Source organism: Onychomys torridus, chromosome 19 (assembly GCF_903995425.1).
Source record: "Onychomys torridus chromosome 19, mOncTor1.1, whole genome shotgun sequence".
Taxonomy (NCBI): domain Eukaryota; kingdom Metazoa; phylum Chordata; class Mammalia; order Rodentia; family Cricetidae; genus Onychomys; species Onychomys torridus.
This window is the reverse complement of record NC_050461.1, coordinates 34,553,042-34,578,394: the sequence shown is the minus strand read 5'-3', so window position 1 is coordinate 34,578,394 and position 25,353 is coordinate 34,553,042. Positions and strand designations below refer to the sequence as shown.

General features: G+C 46.2%; 1 protein-coding gene across 7 annotated transcripts in view; it reads left to right on the top strand.

The window, feature by feature from the left end:
* Window positions 1–1,113: 1,113 nt before the first annotated feature.
* Map7 (microtubule associated protein 7) overlaps window positions 1,114–25,353 on the top strand; it is a 148,719-nt gene continuing 124,479 nt past the window's right edge. For 2 of the 7 annotated variants that reach the window (XM_036169106.1, XM_036169102.1), the window contains exons 1-2: window positions 23,903–23,966; window positions 24,360–24,499. In XM_036169106.1, coding sequence (XP_036024999.1) covers window positions 24,367–24,499 — 133 coding nt within the window. In that variant the 5' untranslated portion in view covers window positions 23,903–23,966; window positions 24,360–24,366. Of the gene's footprint in view, window positions 1,238–23,750; window positions 23,967–24,253; window positions 24,500–25,353 lie in introns of those variants that run through there. The other 5 variants (XM_036169109.1, XM_036169108.1, XM_036169103.1 and 2 more) reach the window with 4 other exon arrangements.

The following is a 25,353-nucleotide window of genomic DNA, read 5'->3' as shown; positions in this document are numbered from 1 at the left end:
GACTGATTTCAATATGGTAGGACTATCTCCCTGTTCAAAGATGGGCTTGCCTCTTCTACTGTAGGCATGGTGCTTTGGGAAAATCCATGAGCAACCAAAAACAAAAAACAAAATCAAAAAAACCTATAAATGAAGTGATTCAGTCCAATCTTGGCCTTGGAGTGACAGATTTTGCAAATAAGTATGGTGACACTGTTTGACACGCTTTAGTGTCCCCAGTACATTATGTGGGGTTTCAAAATATAAATGTGGGGTTTCAATGTATAAAGGGCTCCCTGGTTATGTTCAGCTAACCAATGGTGGGGACGTGTCTTTCTGTGTGAAGGCAGAATTGGTTGGCTGCCGTGTTCCTTCGGATTGTTCCTCTTGTTTCCATTTCTGTAGGTTACTTAACCACCCCCCACAGCATTTTGTTGCTTATCATTTATTTCGCCTGCGCAGGCAGAAATTTGTTTCTCAGTTGCTAATGTTTCTTTTTTAAAACCGCCTTCCCCAAACTCCTGGTCCTTCTAAGCAAGATAGACTCACAAGACAGTTTACTAATCGGAAACCAAGACTACGAAAAGCCACACCAGTCAACGCAGGTTTCACTCAACAGACCCGCAGCTGGCCAGGTGAAAAGCCAGAGCGCAGACCAGACAGACGGAGCCGGGTCTCCCGGCGCGGAATCCAGACGCTGCACTTCGGCTCCCCACGTGGCCACCTCTCCTTGGGCGACTGTCACCACGAACTCCGGTCCCCAAGAGGCCGAAACTGCCTTGGCGGCTTCCGAGTTCAAAGGGGAACAGAGCGCTCGAACGCCGGCCTCCGCCGCACCGGGGCCGCGGGTGGACGCTCTCATCACACTCAGGCGCGGCGGCGGCGGCGGCGACCTCGGGCGACGGTGGCTGGGAACGGCCGGTGGCGGCGGCGGCCGGAGAGGGACCCGGAGCTCTGCGGGAACCGCTCTGACCGCGGCCGTCGGGGCGCCTGCGGAGCCGCACCTGCCCACGAGGGGGCGCGCCGAGCCCCCGGCGGCCTCGGGCCGGCGCTCGCCCTCGCCGTCCCCGCCCCGCCCGCGCAGGCCGCGGCTCACCTGGCTGGGCCGCGGGCCCCGGGAGGCGGGGGCCCGGCGGGAGCGAAGCCGAGGAAGAGGGCGGAGCGGCTCTCGGGGCGCGTCATCGGAGCACCATGGCGGAGCAGGGAGCTGGCGGCGACGGCCACAGGGGCGGCGACGGCGCTGCGCACAGCGACCCAGGTGACGACGCGGCGGAGACGGGAGGGGGTCGCGGTGTGTGTGTGTGTGTGTGGGAACCCGTGGGAGTGGGGCGGGGGCGTGATTCCCTCCCCCGCCTCCCCGACGCCAGCGACCCTCCCCGGCCGCGCGACCGGCCACCGCCGAGCGCCCGCGGGGCCACAACAGGTGGAAGCAGGCCGGAGCGCGCGGGAGGGCCGGGGGCGCGCGGCTGGTGAGCGCGCGGGGCGGCCGGGGGCGCGCGGGGAGGTGGGGTGGGTTCGGGGAGGCGTGAGACCCGGAGCCGCCGAGCTGGGGGAGCGCGCGGCCAGGTGCACGGGGCCGGGGGGGGGGTGGGCCGTGGCGGGAGCGGAGGGAACCGGCCCGCGTCGTGGTGGTGGTGGTGGTGGCGGCGGGGGGAACGGCCGACCGGCTCCCGAGCTCGCCGATCGCACGGAGGGAGCGCCGGGTCGGGCGCGATCTCGCAGCCCCGCCGACTCCCCGGAGTTTCTGCTCCTCCGGTGGCGCCAGTAGCCAGGGTTGGAGCGTTGGCTCCGCCGCCGCCGCCGCCGGGGTTGCCCTTCAAGGCCCCGGGTGTTGACGATCTGCCTCCGCCGTGGCCACCACGGACACGCAGGGATGTCTGCCCACTCGCGCCCATCTCACCGTACTATGAAGCCAACTTTTTTTGTTCCCCCCCTTCTCCCCCTCCTCGTGATTTTGTTTTCCGTCTTCGGGGACTGTATGGCAAATCATACCCTCCTTCCTAACACTCCCCCCTCCCTCCCGCCCCCGTTCTATTCCTGGCCAGTAAGCTGTTCCTTGTACCTTCCTACACTTGGGATGGGGGCGGGAGGCGCTTTGTTATTTTAAAGAAATGTTAAGTTGCAGACCCCGCTGTTGCAAGCTGTTACTGCTTCTACACACCCACCACCAGAAGCAATTGTTTTCTAAATGCAAAAATCGCTCCACCTCTCGTCCCCACCCCAACCTACCGGTTTAGAGGGCATGCTTATTTTTAACATGCAAAATCCATTGGGCTTAGCAGTATTTTCCCATCACGGATCTGCCATGGTACCTAAACTCTAATGAATTACACCTGAGTTTAAGACGGACCAAGTGTCCTGAATTTATTTCCAAGTCGAGCTACATCCTGTAGGGTGGTTGACTTTTGCCTTACTGTGTTTGAAAGATCGGTGGTCATTATTTTGGTTTGGGTGGAGGAGAGATGCCTAAGTAATTATTTGAGGAACTTGATGAGCTGGGAAGTGTACAGGCGTCTCAATTCAGGGAATGCTTGGTTGTGAATAAGGCATGGGTAAGTAACAGCTTCTTGGGGGGGGGGGGATTGTTATAGTGATTTAATAGACATGAGTTTGTCCTTGAATGCTTTGTAGATCTGCATTGAACTTGTTGAGACAGAAACAAACTTGCCTGATCGCGTTAAGGAATGAACAGGCCGTGTGTCTTAACAGTTCCTATGCAAGTCAACCATGCGTCATTGAAATATTTTCTTTTTTTAAATTATATTTATTTACATCGTGCGTGTGGGAGGGGGTTGTGTGCATGCCACAGCATGCATGTGGGTGATCAGAAGGTAACTTGTAGGGTTGGTTCTCTCATTCCATTTGGGTTCTGGGAATCAGACTCACACTTGGCAGCAAGTACCTTTACCCACCAGACTGAAGTACACTCTTTCATTAAAAGTGGAATTTTTTGGCTATTACTTCCTTCTAGTAAACAATTCCCCCACACCTTTGCCTAGAAATTTAAATTTCCAATAAGCATGTTTTGTCTATGACCAACATAGGTATGTGTGTGCATAGTCTTATATTTCTGGCCCTATATTTTTCCCCATTTTTCTATTTCTGGTTTTAGTATTCAAACAGACCTGTGCTAGAACAACTTGTAGGACTCAATTTTCCCCAGCATGTGGGTCCTATCGATCAAATTCAGGTCGAATACACATTCAAACACTCCATTATTTTTAAACCATAGGTTTATATGGGATTTCATTGCTTTATTGAAAGAGAGGGGTATGTAGGCCCATCTTTTATTACCTCAAAGAGGCAAAAGTTACCACCTCAGAATGCCACATTTCTTTCTTTCCTTTGTCTTTTGTTTGTTTGAGTCAGGGTCTTGCCATACATTTCTGGCTTGTCTCAATTTTAGGCTCCTCCTGCTTTACCCCCACCCTCCTAAGTTCTATGTTACGTCTGTGTGCCATCTTTCATGGCTACACACGGCAACACGCTTCTCACAGCATTTGTCTTGTTTCCTTTTTAGATAATTATTTCGAGGTAGAGTCCAACCTCAGGTGGTTTTTAAATTTTGTCCTTGTGCAAAGGCTGTAATTTAAGGGCTCTTCAGATTAAAATCTAGGGTTATTACAAAGACAATACCTGTGATATGTTCAAGATTATAGGCCTGTGTATTCATATGTGTATGGCTCAGATGGATTGAACTTCGGCGGCATAGTACCTATTTAAAGGGTACTATATAAATGGAACATTCAAAAACACTTATGTGGATATATGTTTAGCTTTTGCTCAAGGGTTGTTGTGATCAATTCTTTTAAAAAGTTAATTTTTCTTGAGGATGAACAGTTCTTTCAGTACACTGTAATATTTTTCTTGTCCATAGTGAAAGGGAAGTAAGAACTAAAAAGTGCAATTACCTTGGAAACAAATTTGTATTTCACCACTAGAGGATGTCAAGTCCCTTTTTTAAGAATATTATTTTGAGCAGTCAAATTCACAGGCAATCACATCACAAAACTATCTGTGTACCAAATTGTATGCTCATGTTCAGGAGCTATGGAAAGCGACTGCATAGAATAAATGTCCCCATTTGCCAGCCTCCTTTAAAAAAAACTACAGAGTTCAAATGTAACGCTGCTTTTGTAACCTACAACACCCAAACTTGGATGTGCAAAGGAATAAATTAATGCCTATAATTGGTGAATTCCGTTGCCATTCTTTGGAAGAAGTTACTTAGAACCTAGAATCGGGGTTGTGTTTCTCTCTTAGCCGGACTCTAGTAGGAGAACTTAGGCTTTTGACTTTGGTCACGTCTCTCTGTGAATTTTTCCAAAACAAGGAGTGATCTTTGTGCTCTCACTTAGCTTGAAGGGCCTAATGTAAACGTCTGCAAATAAACCTGGGAAGTAGATGCTCAGGTGGTTCTGTGATGTAAGCCCCGGATCCTAAGAACCGGAAATCCTTCATTCAGTGGCAAACGTCCCATCTTGCCAAGTCATTGGTTCTCAACCTTCTTAATTCTGCAACCCTTTAGTACAGTTCTTGTTATGGTGACAGCCCTCCCCCCCAACCATAAAATTATTTTCGCTGCTACTTTATAACTGTAATTTTGCTGCCGTTAGGAATCATAATGTAAATATCTGATATTTCCCATGGTCTTAGGCAACCCTGCAAAAGGGTCATCCGACCCCCAAAGGGTTCGTGACCCACAGGTTGAGAGCTGCGCTAAGCAGAGGGAAGTATTAACAGGAAGCAATCACGTCGATGTCACTACTTAGGCTTGTGTGTGAAACACTAATTTACATTGGCATGATCTCTAAAGAATTCTGAAACACTTGTGTCATGATACCTGAAAACAAATGATTCAAAGAGCTTAAAAGAATATATTGTCAGGGTTGGGGATTTAGCTCAGTGGTAGAGTGCTTGCCTAGCAAGCGCAAGGCCCTGGGTTCGGTCCTCAGATCCACAAAAAAAAAAAAAAAAAAAAAAAAAGGATATATTGTCTTGCTATGTTAGAAGGAGAACTAAAAATATTGAGGCTTAGAATAATTTGACCAAGAATGTGTACTTTCTATAGATTATTAAATTTCGGAGGTTGGAAGGTCCTTAGATTTAGTAAGGAAATTGACAGGTAACTTTGTACAGGTTGTGAGGGGTTCAGTGGAGGAGGGATCGCTTCTGGCTGTGGTCATCCAGAAGTACCTACCGCAGATAGTACCTAAACTTCAAATGATGGGTAGGTAGATGGAGATAGAGGGAACACAGAGATACTAGTGTGGGGAAGAGCCAAGGGTACGTCATCTTGACAAGGCAGATGTGAGAGGCCCAAAGTAAGTGTCCAGGAAAATCAATCCTCAAAGACGGTGCATTGAGGCCAAACTATGGAAGGGCCAAAGGTTGAGAGAGGTTGGCAGAGTGTTGTGTGGGCAGGGAGTAGTGTGTCTTGACTAACGCTTTGTCAATCAGATAATTTTCTGTGACGGTGAATTGTGACTTTTTTTTTTTTTTTTTGAGCTGAGGATCGAACCCAGGGCCTTGTGCTTGCTAGGCAAGCGCTCTACCACTGAGCTAAATCCCCGACCCAAATTGTGACTCTTGATTGCCCATTCTAGCAAAAGAGCGGTGCTGTGCCTTTCACGGGGACAGAACCTCCTCAGGACTCTGCTGCTTTGGGACAATTGTCAACAGCATAGGAGAGACATGGGTCAGAAGACAGAGGAGCCAAATTTGTCCTGAAAACAGGGAAAGAGGGCTTCCTTCTGGAGTAGCTGTGTAGACAACACGGTGGATGAAAAAAGGAGAGAGTTAGGTGATGTGCAGGCCAACTTTGAAGTCACTGGAGAGATCCTGGCACGCACTGGTATAACAGTGAGCACAAGAGGGGAACAATTCAGTCAGGACTCTCGGGCACACGTCAAATGATCGGAGGTAAAAAGGTGACACAGGGTGATACACTTTGAATTTGGTCCATTGGTTCAATCTGGACATGAACGTATTAAATGAACAGGGGCTTGGCTTTAGTAAAAGTGTTAAGTTATTACGCGGCATCGTGTTATTTAGCGGTGCTGTTTACCATGCAAGAAAAGCCACGAGGCACAACAAAACCCACTCTAAGAGTTTATTAGTGGAAGGAGAATGTGCTTAGGCTTAGTGAGGGTTGTGCAGGGAGAGAGAGAGGGGGTAGATGGAACCCGCTCTTTTATAGGTTTCCCCCGCACATGCGCATATGGGCCACGCCACACACGCGCATAGATTGCATGACCACCCAGCGCACCCACAGGTGCACAGGATGTAAGGCCCTGGAATGACCAAGCATCTTGCCAGCGCATGTTTGGTCACATAGCTGGGGGAGTAGCCAGGAATTCCAACAAAAAAAGGGGAAGGGGGGGTCTGTCTTATAGATGAAAAATGGTGGAACAGAAGAGATACCGAATAGTCAGACAGACGTGTGAAGCTGGAGGTCAGGAGAAAATCAGAGGTCAGGCCTGGGAGCCATTCCAGCAGAGAGGTGTGGGGAAGAAATCGGAGAGAAAAACTGCAGCCGGGTGGGGATGGGGGAACCAGCCAAGGCAGACAGAGAAGTGAGGGGTGCCCAAGAGGGAGAAATAAGGTCAAGCATTCTGAGACTGAAATTTTAAAGCCATCACTTTGGATTCAAGGTGTTCACTGATCACTCCTAGAAGGGGAATTCAGTTACTGGTCCAAAAGTCAGGGTGCTTCTGATTGGAAGCAATTAATTATTTCGAGTAGTCCAGAAGACAAGATAGCTCAGTAGACCTTTCTGTAAAGGTTGCCAGAGAAAATCAATACATTGAAAAATCCTTCGATAAGTGGAGGGGTTTTTAAAATTTGCTTTTTAATTTTCATGTCACTGTTTTCGTTTCAGTATACAGTTAACATGATTAGATGTGGAGCCATCATGGTGAGCCATCATGGTAACCCCGTGCACAGAAGAGCTCGGTCACCCTCAGTCTCCCTTGGGCTCACTTCCCACCCACTGGTCTGTTTTGCGTCTTTCGCTTTGACCTTTTCCAGAGTCTTAAAAGTGGGAAGATACAGCTGGGTGTGGTAGCACACGCCCTTAATCCCAGCACTCAGGAGGCAGACGCCTGTGCATCTCTTTTAGGCCAGCCTGGTCTACAAAGTGAGTTCCAAGGCAGCCACGGCAGCAGAGAAACCCTGTCTGGGGGTCGGGGTGGGGTGGGGGGTGGAAGCAAACAGTGTAACCTTTGCAGTGTTCCCCCCACCCCCCACTTGGCCTACTGTATTGGAGATTTGAGCACACTGTGAGGGACATTGGTAGTCCCCTGTCTGCCACTGATAAGTAGTAGGAGGCACCGAGTACTTCCCGCCTGCCTACTGAAGGACATTGGGCTACTCCTAGTTTTTTTGCAGGAGGAACAACATTGTTGCAAATATTGGTAAGCTGGTTTTTGTGTTACTGGTTTTCATTTAAGACAAACACGTTATTGTCTCCAGTACAGTTTTGTGAGCCATTGCCATCCTTCCGGGGTGGCTATACAGCTTTCTCTTTCTGTGAGCATCGCATGTGAAATAATTGCTCTGCGTCCTTGTCCACTTTTGTATGTTGTGTTGATTGGATGGTGCTCATTTTAGCCATTCCACCAAGGTTTTTGAGTAAATTGTAGTCACGTCAACGTGAGATATTTATGTTTGACTGACGCTAACGCAGCCTCTCCACTGAGGTCTTGTGGAGTTTCTGTTTGGTGGGTTGTTCTTGTTGTTAGGTGATGCTGAGGCTTGAACTCAGGGCTGCAGTTCTTGTGTGGCTTGGATCACTGGCTGCATTCCCAGCCCTCGAGTCTTCATTTGGCTCTTGTCTTGGCTCTGTCTCCTCTTCTTTATCCCCGTGGACTTTTCTAACTTCCTATGCAGCCCACGCTCTGAGATTATGAGCCTAAGCACTCTGACACAACACGTCCCAGTCCAGTTCACTTCTCCAGTGCATCTGCACTCTCATCCCAAGACCCTGAAAGGAGCTTTTTTGTTAGAAAATTGTGGATAGCCTGGTGTGGTGATGCTGGTCTTTAATCCTCGCCCTCAGGAGGCAGAAGTGGGCAGATCTTCATGAATCTACATAGTAGGTACAAGGCCAACCAGGGCTATATAGTGAGACCCTGTCTCTAGACAAAGAACAAGAAAGCAAGCTGGAAATACTGGTTATGCACCCTGTCTTGTGATATGTTCCTGTTTCTTGGGGCACACTGTGTTATGAAGATGAATACTTGGTATACTAATTTTCAGTTTATGCGGTGTGCTCACAGTGCCCCGTGACCTGTCACTGGACACTTTCTCCCTCTCAGGGACCAGGTCTGTGTGCTGTGGTGTTGAGACTTTTCTTCTCCAGTTTTAGAGTCTGTCTATTCCCTAGTGATGGTGCCATCTAGCTTCGAAGTTATCCTTATAATGTGTTGTAGTTGTTTGCAATGTGAATTCAATGACATTTGGCTTTTACCTGTTTGTTAAGAATTAGTCTCTTTAGTATATTTTTAAATTCGAGAATTAGTCAATTGAAGAATTTTATTTTTTATTAGGTGCTACTTTGATTTTTACTTTTTCATATTTTTTTGTTATGTGTGTGTGTGTGTGTGTATGTGAGAGAGAGAGAGAGAATGGTGTGTGTGTGTGTGTGTGTGTGAGAGAGAGAGAGAGAGAGAGAGAGAGAGAGAGAGAGAGAGAGAGAGAGAGAGAGAATGGTGTGTATAAGTGTGGTGGGATGCAGATGTATAAGGTGAGTCCACCTGTGCATGTGACTGTGGAGGCCAGGGTACATGGCTGCACCATTTAATCACTCTGTAACTTATTTCTCTGAGACAGGATCTCATTGATTGTGGAGCTGAGCTGACTGCCATCAAGTCCCCCCTCCCTCGCCCCCAATCCTTCTATCTCTGTCTCCAACAGCTCTGGAATTATAAGTGCACACATTCACAGCTGCCTTATACCCAGCTTTATACACGGATACTTGGAATTAACTCCGGTCCTCAAGATTGTTCATAAGCCCTCTTGGTCACTGAGCCTTCTCTCCAGGCCTTTTTCTTTCTTCTGAAGAGCTGGGGATCAAACCCAGGCTCTTCGCATGTTAGGCAAATGCTCTGTCACTGAGCTGCACCCCAAGCTTTGAATATTAATTTGCAGATAAATGTATTGGACAATATGAAAACAAGTACATTAGAAAAATAAACCAAAAATAAATAAGACTTGATTACATTCGATGAATCTGCTTCTTTGATGCTCCTACAGAGCTCTTTATGAGACCTATGTTTATTGCTGCACTATTCAAAGTAGCTAAGAAATGGAACTGGCCTAGGTGTCCATCAATAGATGAGTGGATAAAGAGATGTGGCCCAGCCGGACGTGGTGGTACATGGCTTTAATCCCAGCACTCTGGAGACAGAGGCAGGTGGTTCTCTATAAATTCGAGGCCAACCTGGTCTACACAGCAAGTTCCAGGACAGCCAGGGCTACACTGAGAAACTCAGTCTCAAAAAAAGGAGGAGGAGGAGGAAGAAGAAAGAAAAGTATGCACAATGGTTTTTTTTTCAGCCATAAAGAAAAATGAAATCATAACATATGCAGGGAAATGGGTGAAACTAGAGAATATTGTTAAACAAAATAAGCCAAACCCAGACAATGACAAAATTTTCTCTCCTATGCTGACTTTAGACTTCAGAGTGTGTGTGATGGAATTGGAAGCCCTAGTACCTGGAAGATGAAAACAGAAGAATCAGAAGTTCAAGGCCAGCCTTGGCTACTTAGTGAGAGGCCAGCCTTGGCTACATGAGATCCTATTTCAAAAACCTGGTTGTGTAGGAGACCTTGAGCGGAAAAAAAGTAATCTAGAGGGGGCGGGGGACAATGGAGCCCATGTGGCATGCAAGCAGAGTGGGGGGCTACTTAGGGAGAAGAGGGGGACCAGCAAAGTGGGGTGGGTAAGGGATTAAGCGAAGCAGATGAATGAAGACAGAGTATAATAACATATATGTTTGGAAAGGTCAAAATGAAGCCCGTTACTTCATGTGCTAGCTTATTTGAAAACCCAGTTGCATGAGAAGATGCCCGGAAGGGTGGGCACAGCTAACCAGATAGTGCAGGTGGGCACAGCAACTCGAAAGAAAGCAGAGTGGGAACTTGGGAGTGGCTTGCCATATGTGAAACTGCCAGCATTGTCAGTAAAATCTGTGTTTCTAAGTTTAGAATATCACCATACGAGGTATCTTAAAATTCTGCAGCTTTTAAAAAATTGCTACCAAAACCTCTTTTTAAAGTTGGCTTTCTGGTAAATAGAACCATCCTGTGCTGGGCCATAACCCATGTGTCATTAACACTACATTGAATATAAAAAGAAGCTAGAGGGTTGGAGATTTAGCTCAGCGGTAGAGCACTTGCCCGGCAAGCACAAGGCCCTGGGTTCGATCCTCAGCTCAAATAAAAAAAATAAAAAAGAAGCTAGACTCTAGGGTCAGTTCATATTTCAAGGTGAAATTCTAGGAAGAACCCCTTCCTCCAAACAATGCTGGATGGCGCCAAAATGCATAATAATTGGGCTGTGAATAAGATGGGTTCCTGCTTCAGGAAGCTTGGCTGCTTCTCAGGATTTTAATCTAGATCTGTGCTGCTCAGAAGCTCCTGGCCTGAGTCTTCTGTGTGGCAGACGCCACAGACAGGACCTGGTTGACAGCTTTCTGCCTTCCAGCTGGATTGGTTTCTACTGGAGGCCAGTGCTCTAAAGTAGCCCAGTGGCATGTTAACCACAGCCCTAGGGGGCTCATTTGAATAAAGCTTACTCCTTGGGCAGAAGGTCCTGTTGTTGAGACAATGGCCAAGGTCAGGTGCTAGAGACCAGCAGTTCTTAGTCTTGGCAAAGAGTTAAAAATCACTTGGGGACCTAGAACTCCCAGGGTGCCCAGGCAATTATCAGAGAACCTTGCAGGTGGGAACCAGATGGCACTGGGTTTAAAACTCCCCAGGGGGCTCCTGTGTGCAGTCCATGCTGAGAACCGGTTTCAGCCCACTTCCCATGCTCTTCCATTTGACTGTCTGGGTAGGTTTAATTTGAAGGTGTCAGTCAGGTGGACCTCGTGTTCAATGACCACATGGGAAATCTTACCAGCTGCTACCCTGAAGTTTGTAGACTGTTGTTCCATTTCTACCCCAAAACTTTCTGAAGGAAATATAGATATAAAAATAGAGCTGAGTACATTTTTGCGTTTTTTGTTCCCCCCTGACCAAACCCAAAGGGTTTCTTGTAGCTTTGCGCCTTTCCTGGAACTCACTATGTAGCCCAGGCTGGCCTCGAACTCACAGAGATCCGCCTGCCTCTGCCTCCCAAGTGCTGGGATTAAAGATGTGCACCACCACCGCCAGACATTTTTGGTTTGTTTTTTGTTTTTACCCCCCCCCCTCCCCGAGCTGAGTACATTTGTGTGGACAAGTATACACGCATTTGGTGGCACAGTTGTGTGCTTTTATGCATAAATGTGAAGCTAGGCAAAATGTTATATAATGAACTTTGGGGTTTTTGTTTTGTTCTGTTTCCTTTAGTTTTCACTCTGTCTTCCCCCTCCTCCCCTCAAAAAAGGGAAAGGTTAATTTGGAGTGAGTAGATGGCATTTTGTCAGAACGTGTACACTCTTCCCAGAGAAGCCGATGGTCACCCTGTGGCCTCCAGCCTTGGTTCTTCTGTTGTCTGTAAATAGTTAACGGGGTATGGCCTCCTCCATCTGTTCCCTGTGGTCCTCCTGTGAGACTGGATGCTGATGGCCTTTAGGCGAATATTCCCTCCCACATTCCCTCCCACCAGGCGCTGTGGTGGTGCTCAAGGCTCTGTGGGTGCTTGCTCTTTTCACATGGAGCTTTTTTTCTCTGCAGGAGTCTTCACATTCCAGATATCACCTCCAATTAATATCTGACACTGGGACACTTTATGTGCCGAAATGTCTAGAGGGGCTCCTGTGTTGCATTTGTGTCTGTTTCTGTGAATTTGCAAAGCCATCTGTTGTCATCTGAAGTGAGGGCCAACCTGCTGTATCTCTGGTTCGTTCCTGCATCCCTGGTCCATTCCTGCATCCCTGGTCTGTTCCTGCATCCCTGGTCCATTCCTGTATCCCTGGTCCGTACCTCCTGGCAGCTTAACCTTGTGTGCATTGCCATAAGATCCAGGACCAAAATAAAAAGAACTGACCCCTAAAAAGAGAGTGTCTTTGATTTCTCCTCAAGATTATGCTGAAAATGATTTAATGTGATGCCAGATCTTGCAAGGATGAAGCAAGGCCTTGCTCTTAAAACTAAAACTGCTCATTAATAAATAATACTGATTAGTTTTTGGTGCAAGAACGCTGGGGTCTCCGCCACTTACTGCCTGTGGGATCTTTACAAGTCACCTAAGCAACCATTCTCTTCCTTAATGTATTTCTTTTAAAACTGAAGACAGTAATACTGTCCTCTCAGGGAAGAAACAGCTAATATGTAGAATAAATAATCCCTGACACAATGAGGTTTGAAGTGTTTATTGTAAAGGACTGATATCACGTCACCATGCAAAGATGGGTGTACCCTGACATGCTTCTCCCTGAAGCAAAGTTCTCCTTAAATCAGTGAGCTCACCATCGTGAGGGCATTGGAATGCAATGCCGACTCAGCTAATTATAACTGTGTGATCTCACTGTCCCAGGTAAGGCCAGGTTAAAAGGCGTCTCAAAGCAGCTTTTCACCTGTCAAAACGTCACACAGTATTCCACTGGCAGATTGCTCTGTATTAGTCTATGGGACACTTAGATTGTGTTGTTGAGTTAGGCATCAGTGTTGGCACCCATGGGCTCAATTTCATTTTACTTCTATCTTATACAAAGTGATGTTATTGTTTTTAAGTTCTTTATTAAAATATTATTGCTACAGAAGTTCATTTGGTTTAAGCCATGAAGATAGACTTTGGTTCTCCTTGGACCACGAGGACGGGCACATTCCAGACCCAACTGGGCTAAAGCACTCCCCCCCACACACATATACACAGAGTAGATGCACACTCTGTGAGGAAAAGAGGGAGACCATGGAGCTCTTCTCCACCAGGCTTTCAGGAGAAGCATGAGACAGCTTGGCTTCTTCAGATAGTACCTATGTAAAACTGAAGACATCAGGAAGTGATCTCATTTCTCTTTTTTGTTTGTTTTGTTCTTTGTTTTTCAAGACAGGGTTTCTCTGTGTAGTTTTTGGTGCCTGTCCTGGATCCTCGTTCTGTAGCCCAGGCTGGCCTCGAACTCACAGAGATCCCCTGGCTCTGCCTCCTGAGTGCTGGGATTAACGGCGTGTGCCACCACCGCCCATCCAGTGATCTCATTTCGTGAAGTTGCCAATTTCAGAAGAAACTCCTGATGTTGCCTGTCCTGGTTGTACAGGGTGCCTCTCTCCCTGTTATGTGCAAGCAGAAGTAACTTAGGTTTTGTATCTCGATATAAAAGATAAATAAATAACAACTGAGCAAAGTTAAAAATGTGCCACTTCCTAAAATGAGTTGATTTCAGTTCTCTAACTGGTTTCTTCAGGGTTTGTGTACAGTAGCCGCTGTGGTGGTTGATGAAGCAAATGTGCTTCATGATACTTTTGAAGAGTTAAAATGTAGCCTTTCTCAGTAATGGTGTGTTATAGGAAATGATAGTTGATTATGTACCGGCATAAAGAATAAAGGCAGAACTTTTTTCTAACAGTGACTTTCTACTTTCAAGCCTCCTTGGGAAGATGCAGTCTGTATATCCAATGCTCTGTGTACACACAGACACCGCTCAGAACCATAGTGCAAGTAGACATGGTTCTGCCGTTGGAAGGAAGTATGCAGATATATTGAGACGCAGGGGATGGAGTTGATCTGGTGGAACACAAAGCCCAACCCCTTTACGTAATTAAAGACAGGATCTCGAAGGTCTCGTAGGATGCATTGTCGGACATAAGAGAAAGTAAGTCTTCAGAACAATTTGGAAAGAGAGAAGAAACGTGTGAAATGTCAGAAGGAAAGACAAAAGGCTGCAAATGGTTCAGAATAGAACTTGTGGGGTGGAGTTCAGACAGCTGTGAACTGAGTTTTCCAAACCACTGTGAAAGCGTGTGCTTTACTAAGTATTCAGGACCAGGAGTAGAGCTCGGAGATGAACCTCTTCCTTAGCATGTACAGGCCCTGTGTTTGATCCCAGCAACCAACCAAACAGTAACATCTGCTTTTTAAAAAAATCTTAGTGGGCTGGCTCAGTAGTTAAGAGCACTATCTGGAGGACTTAGTTCCCAGCACCCACACAGTGGGTCACAACTACCTGTAACTCCAGTCTCAGGGGATCTGCTGCCTCTTCTTCTGGCTTCTGGAGATACCAGGAACACATGTGATGCACATACATATATTCAGGCAAAACACTCACACACATAGAATAGAAATAATAAATCTTAAAAATCTTGAAGTACGAGTCTGTGTATGTACATTCAAGCGTGTACCTGCCATGTGGCATGTGGTCTGAGGACAATCTGAGATGTTGTCCTCAACTTCCACCTTATTTGAGGCAGGTTTTGGTTTTTGTTTATTTCCTTATGCATACACTAGCCTTGCTGGCCCATGAACTCACAGTGGTTCTCCTGTCCCGGCTCCCCATCAATGCACTGGCCTTGCAGACATGCACTACCACGTCTGCCTTTACATGCATTCCAGAAATTCAGACTCAGGCCCTCACACTTGCATGACAGGTGTTTTGCCCACTAAGCCATCACCTTAGCACCCCCAAATAACTTCCTCATTTCCTGGTATAGACGTACCTGTCTGGAACTATACTCCTGAACAGGTTTCAGTATCCATACATTCAGTATTACGATATTTTTATAATCAACACCCATCCTTTTGTTTATAAGCAAGATCCTTTTCCAGTGAGCTGGATAAAGCCTTTCTCTGGGTGCTAAAGGACTAGGAAAATCATCTTGTTTCAAGGGTGTGGAGGGGTTGGGCAGGGAGGAGTGTTTCTTCCAGACCTTTGTAGAAACTGGTGCCAGGTAACTAGGAAAAAAAGAGAGTTTGATTCCCTCACTACAACACTGCACCGTGTCTGGAACAGTTTTCAAAGCACGTCAAAGATTTAGTTGACTTAACCGAGTGTAGCCATTTTGCCTCAGGATAAAAGTCTAATAGTACAATTAGGGTATTTTAGGAAGTGTGCCCAATAAAACGGACATAGCATGGACCTAGATGGTGGATACGGTGAGTGAAAGGACTTTGGAGGTAAAGTGGGGACCTAGTAAGTGCTTAGCGACCTACTCATCTTTCTGAGGAGTTTTCCTTCCCCTTTAGGCCCCCCTAAAACCTTGATGGCTTTAGCTCAGTCAAACCAAAGAGAAAAGGTGTTTATTAAAAACAAACAACAAATATAATGCTTTGGTAATAATGTCTGGTTCATAGAGTTAAATAAGTGCATTTAGAACCTTTTTGCTTTACATTTGTAAAGGTTTTCAAAGCATCTAAGCTTTCAACTGAATCCTACATGTATTTGTATCTCTTTCTTTTTTAAAAAATATATTTTATTTTAATGTGCATTTGTGGTTTTGCCATGGGTGTCGGGGTCCCCTGAAACTGGAGTTTCAGACAGGTGTGAGCTGTCATGTGGGTGCTGGGAATTGAACTTGGGTCCTCTGGAAGAAGAGTCAGTACTCTTAACCCCTGAGCCATCTCTCCAGCCCTTTTTTCTTTTTATTAAGAGATTTTTCTATTCGTTTTACATATCAACCATGGATTCCCGTCCTCCCTCCCACCTCTCAGCCTCCCCCTCCCCAACCCACCCATATATTTGTATCTTATCTTGCAGTTTAACTTAAGGCCTCTTGTGTCCTGGTTGGCTGCTCACAATTGCAGTTGTTGACGGTTCTCACGGTTGCTCTAACTGATTGAAAATGGACCGAGCCCCGCCAGGGTTCTGTCACTTGGCCTTTCTGCTAGGTACTGCTTCCTCTGGGCCACTTTGAGAACAATCCTGAAGAACGGTGTTCTAATAGGTGTTTCCAGTTTAATAGGCAAACCTTCACAAACTGTTTTGGTTTTTGCTTTTCATCCTTGAAGCATGGCAGGCGCGCGCGCGCGCACACACACACACACACACACACACACACACACACACACCAGCTACACTTTTCATGCACATTTTTTTCCTTCTCAAAAATGTGCTATCCTTAACTTGACCTTCCAGTACCCTACCCACAAAATTATATACTTGAGTTTCTAAATGAGACAGTGGGTTTGCTTTATGATAATAGGAGTGAGTGTGTGTGTATGTGTGTGTGTGTGTGTGTGTGTGTATTCCATTTAATACTGAGAAAACCAGAATGCTTACCTCTCAAAATGACAGAAATGATTTATTTGCTAATACTTTTAAGCATAGCACTATTAGATTCTCAGTGGGAGATCATTTATAAAAATAAAAGGGGATTTGATGGGTCCAGTCCGCAGTATCCTGATCCCAAATGTCTGAGCATCATTTTAAGAGTATTACTGTATGGGAATCAGATGAGTGAATAGTATCAGTTCTACTCAGTGAGGATCATGACCATTGACACTTAGACCTTTGTCATGCCAGCTGGTCTGTGGGCTCTGATAGACCTTTGCAATCACCTGTCTTGAAGTAGATAACCCTGGACGATGTGTGTGGGCGGGGCCCACACTGTTGTAAGTCTTAACAGCTGGAACTGAGATTTCTAGGAAGAGGGATTCTGTCCCAAGACTGAAGGGGGGAAGCGCTACTCTACAAGCTTCAGTCTACTCAGGCTCAGTTAGGGAACATTACTTAAGACAGACCTTTGCACATATATACACGTGGTTTTTATGTGTTGACCCAAAGATTCTTGTGTTTCTGTTTGTCTGGGCTGATACATTGCCTCCCCCCCCCCCCAACTCCAATCAAGTTTTCCCCAAGATTTGTGCAAATCATTTACATTATTTAAGTGATAACTTTTGAAAATACGTTCTGATTTGTGAGATTAAGGAAAGAATACCAAGCCTTCTTTTTCTGGGTTTTGCTACATTCCAGGCCCTTAAGGCTGTCCTAGAGAAAAATACCTTCTCTCTTGCTGGCTTTGATAGTAGGGAGTTTTAAGGAGAAAGATTAGGAAGGGTGATTAAGCAACAAGGGTTGGGATTGAGGGAAAAATCTCAGGACACTCTGAAGTGAACGTTGAATGCATTGTTTGTGATGTGGCCAGCTCTTCACCGAGCTAAGGACGGAGTGATCAGTGTCCTTAAAGTGCCCATAAACCAATGAAGTGCCTTGGTTTGCTAATGATTGCTAGAGCTTTCCATCCCTAAGCCTTCAGAGCTCATCTCAAGTCTCATGGTCACAGTGGTGCTCCCGTTATCAACTGTCCCATTGGGGAAAGCTCTGTGTGTCTTCCTCATGTCTTCAGTGGGTTCCTGAAGGTGGGCAAGAGATGAGGGGTGTCCCAGGTGCAGAAGTCGGCCTTGGATAACTGTCTCCTAGCCGGAGGAGAGTGGGTGTCCATTATTCTGTTCTTTAGCCTTAAGACCTGAGCCCCCGGGACCGACAATGGAGTGGGTAGAGCAATCCAGCTGTGTTCACCCACAAAATAAAACTACGTAAGATTCATTTTTATGGGTAGGTGCAGAGAGCTGTGATGGCAAAGGAAGAGCTTGTCTGAGTCTTTGCCCATTTCCTTCCGGGTATATAACTCTACTGTCCATCCTTACCAAGTCATAAAAGGGCTGGGGGCCCTGAAAGCTCAGCCCCCACACAGCATAGTAACATCATCATCACTAACATCAGCAACCCAGGTCTGCACGTGTGCATGGTGCCCCACGGTGGTAAGAAATACAGTTAGTTTCTAACCACTGGTCCTGGTTCTGTCTCCCAAAACTACATTAGAAGTAGAAATTCTGCCAGGCATAGTGGTATGTCTGTAATCCTAGAACTGTAGGTATAAAGTAAGAAGATCATGAGTTCTCATGATCCAGCCTGGACCATGTGGTTAATTCCAGAACAGCCTGGGCTACAAAGTGGGAGCCTGTCTTCAAGGAAATGGGGATGGACTAGGAAGTCCTCCATATGTTAACACTAATTCTGTTATTCTCGAACCTTCCACGCTCAGGGAAAGTGCTTCTTCTCAAACAATCCTCCACTACTGTGCCGTGGCCTGGAATGTTTGTAAGCCCTGTGGTACTTTCCTCTGAACATGCTGTCCTTTATCATCTCATCTGAAGCATCTTCTTCAGAACCATTGTAGTATGAAGACCAGAAATAAGGACTATTCTGTTCTGCGTGCTGCACATCTGCTGATACCTTTTGGCACTGTGAGGACTTTATAACTGCCTCTTCATGTTGATGATATGTAGTGAGCTCACTGGCCATCCGTGTGCTGTTGCAGCTCCATGGGTCTTCATTTTGCTATATGTGAGGTTGGCCCCTTTGTTAAGGACTTATTATTACTATTATCATTACATTAAGTTATATGTATGTGTGTGCATCTGCATTTTTGTATGTGATTGTGGGTGCAACAGAATCCAGAAGAGGGCATCAGATTCCCTGGAGCTGGAGTTAAAGGCTGTTGTGAGTGACTGACTGATGTTGCTGTTGGGAGTCAAAACTATGTGCTCTGCAAGAGCAATACAAAATATATAAAGTGCTGAGCCATCTCCCGAAGCCCCCCCCCCCAAATTGGATATCTATCCTAAGAAGAGGAGGGGCCCCTACATACACAGTCTTATCAAGGAGTTCAGAAGTCCATGTAATGTATGTCCGTAAGTATCACCAATGAGAATTATGAGCAAAAGGGCTAGAAGCATTGTAACATGATCCTAGGTTAAAATTTAATGTGGCATTAATATTCCTAATAATAGTAATATAATATAATGATATTCATATTAATAATGTGATAATATTCCCAAGTTACCTAGTGAAACTCAGGGTTTAAGGAAGGGTTAAAGAAAGCTTAGCATATACCTCATAGCCATATAAATGAATCTTAGAGGTTATACTTCAGTCCTGGTAGAACAGGGAAATGCACTCTGTTGGCAGTGAAGTGCCTAATGTGAAATGAAGATTTATAGAACTGTAAAAGGCACTGTGGGGCTCTGGTACTTCTCAGCTGATGGCTCTGCACCCCTAGTGTGGCACTTACTGTTCCTCTCATGTGCCCGTAGCAAAAGGTGGTCCCAGAAAGATCAAAGCAAACCTGCCTTTTGATTTTCCTTTCAAAGGGTCTGCGTCTCCCTGAGCCTTTCCTGGGGCCTCTTAGAAGCTGTAATGTGGCACGATGGCCCAATGTTGTGTTTTCGTCGCCCCAGAAGCCACCATTAAGCCGCAGCATCCTAGGAAACTCTGAGGAGCCCCTTAAGTTCCGGGATGAAAATGGCAAAGCGCCAGCTGGGCCCCTTTGTTCCTCAAGGGTGGCTTGATCTCACGTCAACCTACACCAGCCTTGCTACTTTCAAATCATCTGAGGTTTTCAACTTGCATTCAAGTGTGGATTTCTAAAAATCCCAGCTGGAAGCAAAGTACTACTAACCTTGAGGGGGGAACATATCAAATATTTTCAAAATTACTAAGTCTGGTAGTTTTCTAGGATTAATTACCTCATTTAATAAAAACAGACATTGAAAAGAATTTTGATATTTCTGGGCTCTACGGAAAAGTAAATAACATACACATATAGACCTTGTAATTTACCAGTGGCAGCCACTCAACCCAGTGGTAATAATTTCTGTTTTTAACTGAAGTCCTTGAATAGTCTAAATTAGGCTTTTTCCCTCTGCAGCATGTTTTTTTTTTATAAAGCTCAGTAGGCTTTTAGAAAGGAAAATTGTAGGTATGCTTCTCACAGGTTAGGCAGACTTCTTCTGTCCATTCATGGGCTCTGCCATTTTCTAAATTTCTGCTTATAGCATAGAAGCCTGGGAAGCGTAGATGAGGTCATGTGTGCATATGTGTTTGGCTCACGTGCTTAGCCGCTATGTGAGGTCGTGTGTGCATATGTGTTTCACTCCATGTACTTAGCCACTATGTGAGGTCGTGTGTGCCTATGTGTTTGGTTCCATGTGCTTAGCTGCTCTATAGTGTTGCTTACAGCTAGGTCCACATCTTGAGATCACCTTCTCCAAACATCAACAGGTCTGACTGTCCCATGTTCTTCCACCTTAGGAATTAGAGCGTGGCCAGGGGTGCTGGCCCAGCCAGCTGGGGAAAGAGGACAAAGTGACAGGATTCACAGTCCCATTGTGTTTACTTATTTTATTGGAGACAGAGCCTCACTAACTAGCCCAGGATGCTCTCCGTGTCTTGAGCCTTCTGTCCCAGCCTCTCATGTGCTGGGATTGGGGGCATGTGCCATCACATCACACCCTGTTTTGTTTTAAACTTTTGAACATGTATGTTATTATTACAGGGTTGTTTTTCAATATAATGCTGGTCTAGCTGTAAAATCTGGCCTGTTTCAATTGGTGATGTTTCATTTGTCTTAAGTTTAAGTTTATACAAAGCCTTTTATTAACACACAATTTTAACAAATTCAAGAAAGCATTGGCAAAAGCTTCTTACCTACTGAGGCCTACATGCCCTTTCCCCCACAGGGATTAACTTGAGACTGTCTGCAGGTGACATGCAAGGACAGTTAGACTACATCTAACTGGAAATGGCTGTTGGTACAGCAGGGTATGTGTGTCCTCATTACACTCCTGTGGTGTCATCGTATGCAACATGGGAAGCTGGTGCAGGAGGAGGCTAGCCTCAGCTACATGGCAAGGGCCTGTCTCTTATTAATTGAAAACCTGACCTCAGGCTGGAGAGATGACTTATGCATGCTGTGCAAGCGTAAGGACCAGAGTTCAGACCTGCAGCATCCACATAAAAGCTGGCATGGCAACCCATGCCTTCAGCCCCATTGGTGAGAGAAGAGACAGACAGACCCCAGGAATGCACTGGCTAGCCAGTTTAATTGAGATAGTGAGTTCCAGGTCCAGTGGGAGACGGGGCTCAAAACTAAGGTAGAAGCTGATTGAAGAAAGCATTGTCATGTCAACCTCTGACCTCCACATGCGCCCACATATGTGAGCACACGAATATACCACACACCCATATAGTCACAAAAGAAACTGATATCAAATGTCTGTATGTCTTAAACGAAGAGAGAGCAAGCCTCACTATTCCTGGGATTGTGTAAGAGCAAACTCCTATGTCAGGGATTGGAACATTTAACAAATTGATCTCAAGCTGGTGGAGGAGGAGGAGAAAATGAGAAAACGTGTTCTTAACGAGTAGGAAGAAAACTGTTATCATTATTTGATGTTGGGCTGTTTGCTTCCCTGTGACTGATCAGAGCCTGGCTGTGACAGACCGAGCTGGTATCAGAGTCAGGATTCATAAGGCCCCAGGACAAAAGTGTCTGACTCCTGGGGCAAGGGGCCTGAGTTTAATCCTGACTCAGTGACCCAACTGGCTGTTTGACTTTGGCCTCTGTGTGCCCATTTCCTGTTAGTCAGGTGCAATAGCTCCTCTTGGTGCTGTGGTGACTAACCACAGTGATATTTCCAATGACCTGCTGTGATAAGGCTGAGTGTGTTCCCAGTCAGTGGCTCCCTGCTCTGTCTTTGACTTGGACTCACTGTTTGTGTGTGTGTTTGTGTGTTTGTTTGGAGGTGACTTTTGGCCCCCCTCAGTCAGGCTTCTATTTTTTCCAGTAAAGGTTGTCAAGAATAGCTTAGAGTGTGAAAAGAAAACGGAAGTCTTCATCTGGGTGATTTTCACACATGGATACAAGATCAGATGTCAAGATCTCTCAGACTAGAGAGTGAAGAATCCAACCTTTGTCACTGCAGACTATCCCCCTGACATGGACACAAAAGGAAAACCACTCATCAGCTGGGCTTGGTGGGTCATGACTTGGCTCTAGTCTTCTATGGGGTCCTTCATCCTATAATCTGTTTTATCGGTACCTCCAGCACATGGAGCTTCTTGGTGAAATTTGTTGTCTTACGTGGACAAATTAAACTCCAGGTGGCTTTTGCTTGGCTGTTACCCTTCATCCTTGTTAAGCATCTGAGGCCTCGTGAACTTAATGTGAACTTACCTTGAAAGTAGCGGAACCACATACTACTGTTGTCCAAAGGTATAGCACATAGGTTAACATGATATTTCATTGCGTTTTTTTGTTTGTCTGTTTGTTTACAAGCCACCAATCTAATTGGAGTGTGCATTAACTTAATTAAATTCCCAAGCCTTTGGAGGATTTATTCATTTTTGAGGATTTTTTCATTTCGATGGGATTTGCTAGCCATTATATCCAGCCATGGGCTGGGCCATGCAAGTGAACAAAAACAGTGTATCTTGAGGGAGTTTATAGTTGTGTAGAAGACACCTTGAAAATAAATGCAAAAGCATGTACTAGTTACAAGTGGGTTACTATACAAAGTATAGTAACAGTTGATAGTTACAGCCCACTTTTTATTACTACTAGTATATTCATTTAATCCTAACCCTCAATTCCATGAAGTAAGTGGAATCATTACTCCAACTGTCCAGAGAAAACTGGGGCACTCAGAGTGCGGTCCAGCACCCAAGGTTTGTTTCACACGAAGGATTGGCCTTAGAATCTTGGATAATGTAAGTTTTTAATCACCAAGAAACTGTTGAAGAGTTAGTTTAGGGTGGAGGAATTGCTTCTGACTTTCTAGATAGATTTGATTTTGATTAAAAGGCAAAAGAAAGAACAGCCCCTTTCCCTCTTACTTTAACAATTGGCATTTTGAAATGTTATTTGTTGTAAAAATTATTTATTGGTTTTTTTATACAGTACAAATTTTAAGCAATGTAAAAACGGAGAGTCTTAAAATGGGAAAACTTATTTCAGAAGGAAACCGAAATCATTCGGCTGTGTACCTTGAGAGAAGAGTTCAGAAGGACTGAAATTGTGTCTAGTGTTGAGACCTGGTCAGCAGTGCTGCTGGGCACTGGGATGGGGTGTGCTGCATGCAATATAATTGATGCAACCGGGAGCCCCCCCCCCCCTTGGTGGCTTGGTTTCTGTCCTTTAGATGTGACTTGCAGAGTGAATGTCCCGTACTGTGGTTTTTAGTGGGAAGAGGGGCAGTCTCCATATCTAGTCTTCATGGAGGGTCTCAGAGATGTGGTACTGGTGGACCTCATGAATAAAGTGAATAAAAACAGTGTGTCTTGGGGCTGGAGAGATGGCTCAGTGGTTAAGAGCACTGACTACCCTTCTGGAGGACCCAAGTTCAATTCCCAGCACCCACATGGCAGCTCACAACTGTCTGTAACTCCAGTTCCAGTTCCAGGAGGTACAACACCCTCATGTAGATATGCATGCAAGCAAAGCACCAAGGCACATAAAATAGAATTAATTAACTAATTAAAAACCAGCGTGTCTTGAGACAGTTTATAGTGGAGTTGAAAACACCTTGAAAATGAATGCAAAGCAATGTGCATGTACATCATGAGAGATGCCACCAGGGCAACACCTGTACAGACACAGGATGTGAAGAGTGTCAGGAGGGGAGGCAGTTCTCCGAATGCTGGCCTTGTCCTCCTCTACTGATAATAGACCACCTAGGTAGGGAAAGAAGGAGAGCACCACGCTGCTCACTGAAGAACTGGCTGTTGCTTGTGCAGGCAGAACTCTGTTCCTCCTCCTCCTCCACCCATCCTGCTGCTCTGCTCTGCCACCCAGAGGAAGAGGGAGCCGCACAGTGGCCTCCCACTGCACCCTAGCCTCTGCTGGTGAGTTCCGAGGACACTGCATCCGAGGGCAGCTGGAGAGGGAGCTGCTCCTGCCCTTCTTGATCAGCCCATGTCAGGGTTGTCAGGGCAACTGTTCGCAGCGGGCAGCGGGTCATCGTCTGCCCTCTGCCGCATGCCGAATGTTTCGCTGTGCAGTAGCCAAAGACGGCTGGGGAAAGTGCCACAGCAGGAACGAGAAGCTGGGATCTGATTCCAGAACAGGTTAGGCAGGCGGAGGGAGGCATCTGAACCTGCACGCCTTTAATAGAGTCGTCCTGGGATGGGTGTGTGTGTGTGTGTGTGTGTGTGTGTGTGTATGCATGCATGCTCATGTGCGTGTGTGCGTGCGTGCATGGGTGAGAGTGTTTCCTTACCAGCGCATGTGCCTGTGGTGGTGGTGGTGGGGGTAAGTAGGAGGGGGCTGCTGCTAGGTGAGGGGGAGCTGCAGGGCCTCAGTTGCCAAGTAGCTGGTAGTATCTGTCAGCTGTTTGCACACTGTTTACCCATAGGATCTATTACAAGTGCTCAAATGAACCGGCAGCTTAGGAACTAGCAGCTTCCTGGGAGCTGCAATTACATAAGCATATATTTTTAATATAATTGCTGAACAAGTAGCAGCGGTATGCCTGGATCAGCTACAGCTATCCGACAAGAGAGACTCCAGAAGACCCGTGCAAGGCCAATCCCCCTTGGTTTATTCACCATCAATGAGGAAGATGAACAGCAAAAGAATGGAAATTCCAGAAGACCCAAAGGTATGCATTAGCCCTCCCTTTGCTTGGAGCCGGACCCAGCACTGTTTCTCACGCTGCTGACAGCACAGGTTCGGGACTGTACTCACAATGCCTGCTTCTCGGAGTGCTCATGACCTAACACAGCTCGCTGGTCGTGTTAACACACCCCGTAAGGTGGAGGAGGATGAACTGGGAATCATTTTTTGCAGGTTTAGTCAATTTCAGATCAGCTGCTTAAGACCCAAACTGTTCTCCTAGTATAATGGTGTTTAAGGTCCACTCCTTCCTTCAGACGGGGACCAGTGACGCTGACCTCATCAAGGGAAAGACATTTGACTTTGGAGGGGTTTAAAGAAACAATACCCTCCCCCTCCCTGTAGGCGCCTCAGATCATTTCCATTGACTTTAGTGAAATGAGTTTCTCTGCAAGCAGGACGGACTAGGTAAAGTGGTAACAATTGCACCCTCTCCATGGGCAGAGAGGATGAGGATGCTTCTGAGTTTCTTTTACCGAGATGCTGAGGGAGAAGGGAAGCAAAGTTCCACAGCACTGGCAGAGGGCAGAGCCAGGGAGCTGCGAGAGCGCTGTGGCATCTCTGCTGCTGTTGCTGCTGCTGCTGCTAAGTACTTGTACACATGCCGGGTCCAGAAAACAGAGGTCCGCGTCCTGCGGTGTTTTCTCCCACTTGTGACATGCGGCAGCTGGCCAGGCTTAAGTCCCATTTCAGTGTCGTCAGGGCATTGTCTCATAGCCACTCTCAGGCATTTTTGAAGAAGGGCGTTCGGGCTTGTACTTAAGTTTTCCAGCATCCCAATTCCTGTAGCCGCCTTCCTCAAAATATGCAGGCTCTTCTCTCCAGCAAATGTGGTACCAA